This window comes from Clupea harengus, chromosome 3 (genome assembly GCF_900700415.2).
Source record: "Clupea harengus chromosome 3, Ch_v2.0.2, whole genome shotgun sequence".
Lineage (NCBI taxonomy): Eukaryota > Metazoa > Chordata > Actinopteri > Clupeiformes > Clupeidae > Clupea > Clupea harengus.
This window is the reverse complement of record NC_045154.1, coordinates 3,883,431-3,888,430: the sequence shown is the minus strand read 5'-3', so window position 1 is coordinate 3,888,430 and position 5,000 is coordinate 3,883,431. Positions and strand designations below refer to the sequence as shown.

Here is a 5,000-nt window from a genome sequence, read left to right as displayed (position 1 = left end):
ACACACACACACACACACACTACATTCAGATATGTACATACACAAAACAGGACAACAATATTGTGGCTTCATGCAAGTGCAGTTGTAGGGGTGTCACTGAAACTAATGATCTTAGTCTTTTCAGCACACACTTGGGACGGCACGTGCTATCCCCACACCAACGTGGTCACACACAGACCTCACAGTTCTGACAATACACTGCTGCTCCAGCTGCGCTTGGCTCACTCACACTCAGGCTCGGCACACAGATGCAGCAGTCAGACACGAGCACAAAGCACTTCCAGACACAGATGATGAAAACATACAAAGAGCACAGCAGGCCAGTGCAAACAACCCAGCAATCAGACACAAACAAAAACGGCCCCTGCCAGGGAAGCACAGAGGACACACACACACACACACACACACACACACACACACACACACACACACACACACACACACACACACACACACACACACACACACAGGGCTAGTGGGCTAATTGGCTGGTTGGTAGGGTTTGTGTTGAGACAGACCCAGCTGTTGCTGCGCTAGGAGGTCAAAGCTCACCTGCTGCTTGTCCTGCAGTGCATGCTGGGCCGTCTCCAGGTGGTTCTGGAGGTCAGCTCTCTGGGCGCTCTTGGCCGCCTCGGCAGATAGCAGCATCTCTGTCTTGGCTTTCAGCTGTGGGAAGGGGGGGGTGGGGGGGGTTGTTACAAAGCACAGTGTCATAAGCCCACAGCTGCATCTCCACGCATACATACAGACTATTCGTTTTACTAGACTGTTACTATGGCAAGCAAGGCAGGCTTTGTTTATACAGAGTGGTTTTATACTTCAGATGTTGTGCCCAGAGACGACCCAAACCGCCTGACGGTGGCGCTACATTGATTCATCACAACCAAAAAAAGGAAGCAAAAACTATAAACCAGCAAATAAGACTTAATTTATACACAGGTGCCTGAATTCAGCACCATGACATGGAAACTGAAATTGCAACCAATTAGATCTCATTATGGTTAGAAGCTCTTCCACTGCAGCCAATTAGATCTCATTATGGTTAGAAGCTCTTCCATTTGCCGCTGAGCGCGTCCTCATCTGACCCCTGGCCGCCGGACAGCCCTTAATATGAAAGCAGTTCTCCCGTTACAGCAGACTCTTATCTGCTCGCGTGATTACAGACATGAAAGCTCCACTGAAGCCTCAGCTGATCTGCTTCCATCATGTCTTGCTTATGGAGATTAAAGCTCTTGACGAGTGAACAGCACTGGGCCAGGGTATCAGTCCCGACGTGACCGTGAGCGCGTCGTGAAAGTGCTCACGGCCACCGCTTCAGTGTGCTACGTGTGTGAGTGAGAGGGCGCCTGGGGTCTAGTAGGAGGGACTGATACAAGATGCTTTACTTTATGTGGAAAGGTTTGCGAGATGTGTTCGTATGTCTGAGAGGCTGAATGGAGAAGTATATGGGCATCTGTTGGGTGGATCAACAGACAGTAGATGAGTGAGGGAGAGTGTGTATGGGTGTGGCACTAGACATGTCCTGCCTTGGTGGATGTACCGTGTAGGGATCTCGATGTTCACCTGGAAAGAGTGACAACATTGCGTGTGTGTGTGTGTGTGTGTGTGTGTGTGTCTGTCTAACAATAGGCTAACTAGGCATGTGTGTAACAATAATTGACCTGACAGATGTACTCTATCTGAGCATGCACGTCATCTGACATCTGAAATGACAGGTGTGTGTGTGTGTGTGTGTGTGTGTGTGTGTGTGTGTGTGTGTGTGTGTGTGTGTGTGTGTGTGTGTTTCGCAGCACTGACACCTTTACTACCATGTCAGCCTATGTGTCTGGCTAAGTGAAGTGACAGGTGTGCGTCTGTGTGTCTCTAAGTCCCCTGAGAGCTCCAGCACATGCCCACCTGCGTGTCCAGCTGGGCCACCCTCTCACGGCTGTCGCTGAGCTGCGAGGTGAGCTCGCCGTTGGAGCCGTCCAGCGCCTGGCAGCGGTCCTGCAGCGTGCGCATGGCCGTCTTCTGCTCCTGCACCTGCTCGTGCAGGTTCTCCTGCGCCTGCTTGTGGCTCTCGGACTGATTCTTCAGCTTCTCTGCCAGATGGGCCATCTGTGGGAGAGGACAGGCACTCATGCCAGGTATAGAAGCACAGAGGAAGTGCTAAACTTCACTCTCTAATACTTTTTCATACAAGATGAGTGTGTAATAGTTTTACCAATTTTCAAATACACTGACTGAAGCCAGGATGTGCCGGCTGGGTGGATTAATACATCTTCATTATAGAGAAATGATTCATTCTGTCTGTGGGTGTTCTGTTGAATACTGACATCTGTGTATGTGCAAGCACACTAAATGTCAATTTGCCATGATGTGCGACATAGCTGTTTTGACATAGCTGTTGCATGAAACATTTGTTTGTATGTATGTGTGCTAATGTGTCTATGTGAGTGGTGTGTGTGAGTGGTGTGTGTGTGAGTGCTCCAGTGTGTCTATGTGAGTGGTGTGTGTGTGTGTGTGTGTGTGAGTGCTCCAGTGTGTCTATGTGAGTGGTGTGTGTGAGTGGTGTGTGTGTGTGTGTGAGTGGTGTGTGTGTGACTGCTCCAGCGTGTCTATGTGAGTGGTGTGTGTGAGTGGTGTGTGTGAGTGCCCCAGCGTGTCTATGCGAGTGGTGTGTGTGTGTGTGTGCTCCAGCGTGTCTATGTGAGTGGTGTGTGTGAGTGGTGTGTGTGAGTGCTCCAGCGTGTCTATGTGAGTGGTGTGTGTGTGTGTGTGTGTGTGTGAGTGCTCCAGCGTGTCTATGTGAGTGGTGTGTGTGTGTGTGTGTGTGTGTGTGTGTGTGTGTGTGTGTGTGTGTGTGTGTGTGTGTGTGTGTGTGTGTGTGTGTGTGTGTGTGCTCCAGCGTGTCTATGAAGGTGTGTGTGTAGACTGGAGGCCCACCTGCTCCTGCAGTGTGTGGTTCTTCTCGTGCAGCTGGTTCAGTAGGGCCGTCTCACCCTGGCCGGCCTGGATCTTGGCACACAGGTCCTCCCTCTCCGTCTCCAGCTGGCTCACGCTGTCTCGGCTCTTCTGCAGCAGGGCCTCCAGGTTCTGGATCTTCTGGTCCTTATCCCCAATCTGACGCAGAACCTGCTCCAGGTCATTCTGCAGGGGGGGGGGGGGGGGGGGGGGGGGGGGGGGAAGAGGATACTGTATCAACTTACATCAGATACTCAGAATGGCCTATTCTGCTGTATTCCGCACTAGAATGGCAGCAGAGTGCAGACCCCTCCCTGCCTTATCTTGCAATGTTAGCGAAAGCAAAACTAAATTTGTGCAGGCGCCCGTATCTTGCAATGCTAGCGAAAGCGAAACTACATTCATGATGGTGGCCCATGAGTCAGATCCACTCCGACATGTAATGGATTCTTCCTTGGCTTTTGCTGTACTGGCCCACCAAGTTTTAATGAAAATCAGGCCGGTAGTTTTTACGTTATCCTGTTATCAGACAAACCAACTAACTAACAAACTAACAAACAAACAAACAAACAAACAAACAAACGGACACGGGTGAAGACATAAGCTCATTAGCAGAGGTATTAACGGTTGAACTGTCCTTGAAACGTGCACTGAGTAACAGCGATTGTTACTCCTAAAACAAAAGCGTTGCTGTTAACGGAGGCCAGTAAAAATCATGTAGACAGCTGCATTACCTGGGCCTCCCTCAGTTTGCTATTGGTGCCCTGTTGGAGCGTCTGCAGCTCCTGGTGTTGTTGTTTGGCTTTCTCCAGCTGGTGCTGCAGCTCTGTGGTCTTAGTAGCATTCTCCTTCAGCTAAACACACACACACACACACACACACACACACACACACACACACACACACACACACACACACACACACACACACACTTTGTAACCATGGAAAACCAACATATGAATATGACCTGCATTTTCATCTGTTGTGTTCTTTCACTGTGTACCCCTTTACACGGCAGGCCTCTGTTGCACTCTGTTGAACTCCCCACCCCCACCACTTCACCCCCATCCAGGTGAGGGTGGCAGTGTGACCCCGGCCGTGCAGCTGCTGCTGTGGTCCTACCTGCTCCTCAGAGCGGGAGAGCTTGAGTTGCAGGTCGGTGGCCTGCTGCTCGCGGTCCTTCAGCTTCTCCCCAGAGAGCTGCCGCTGCTCCTTCAGACGGCCCTGCAGCTCCCCCAGCTGACGCTCCGCCTCCAGCAGCTTAGTGTGCAGCTACACACACACACACACACACACACACACACACACACACACACAAATAGACACACACGCAAATAGACACACACACATGAGCACACAAGAGTTTGGAGGTGAAATTTGCTCAGAGCTCAGAGAACAGAAAATGACTTTACACCTGACTGCCTCCACATGGGGGGGGGGGGGGGGGGGGGGGTCACGGAGGCCTGTTACTGTATCTGAGGGAGAAAACGTCTACAGGAACACACACAGTTATCCCCATGCCGTCTGGAGACAGGAAAGCATGTGAGCGCAGGGACTTTCCAAAGATAACGTCTGAAAGCAAGACGCAGCAGAGCCTCTTAACAGGCGGAGAAAATCAGTGGGGCTCCACAGAGGTCCTGAATGAAAGCATTACCTTGTCTGCTCAGCTCCAGCCAGCGCTGAGGAATGCCACATTCCAGCCATGCCTGAGAAAAAACCTGACTTAAGGATCCATCTCTGCTTCCCGACTTGGCACTGTGGAGCAGCCTATCTGAACACAGCATTAGATGGTTCTGGGTCTACTGTTCGCTTTTGGCAGACCAAATGAAAACTCAGAGACTGAGGGAGATTAAAGGCTTTGTGTCCACTTCTCGGTGCTGGAAGGCCAGGAGTTGTTGCCTCCAACAGAGGGAGCTTGTGGCTGCTGGAGGACGAGGCTGCCAGGCTGGCAGGCAGGCAGGCAGGCAGATGGCATATCTCTTTTAGGGCCCCAAATGAAATGCCACTCTAAACACCTTCCAGCTTAGGACCTGGCTGGACTACATTACGCTGTTCTG

At 51.2% G+C, this 5,000-nt stretch overlaps 1 protein-coding gene across 3 annotated transcripts in view; it reads right to left on the bottom strand.

Moving 5' to 3' along the window:
* The window catches only part of eea1 (early endosome antigen 1), a 26,592-nt gene that overhangs the window by 11,650 nt on the left and 9,942 nt on the right, over positions 1–5,000 (bottom strand). For all 3 annotated transcript variants that reach the window (XM_031564275.1, XM_012825049.2, XM_031564276.2), the window contains 5 exons: positions 4,066–4,215; positions 3,678–3,797; positions 2,926–3,129; positions 1,897–2,097; positions 553–666 (listed from right to left, as the gene is read on the bottom strand). In XM_031564275.1, coding sequence (XP_031420135.1) covers positions 553–666; positions 1,897–2,097; positions 2,926–3,129; positions 3,678–3,797; positions 4,066–4,215 — 789 coding nt within the window. The remainder of the gene's footprint in view (positions 1–552; positions 667–1,896; positions 2,098–2,925; positions 3,130–3,677; positions 3,798–4,065; positions 4,216–5,000) is intronic.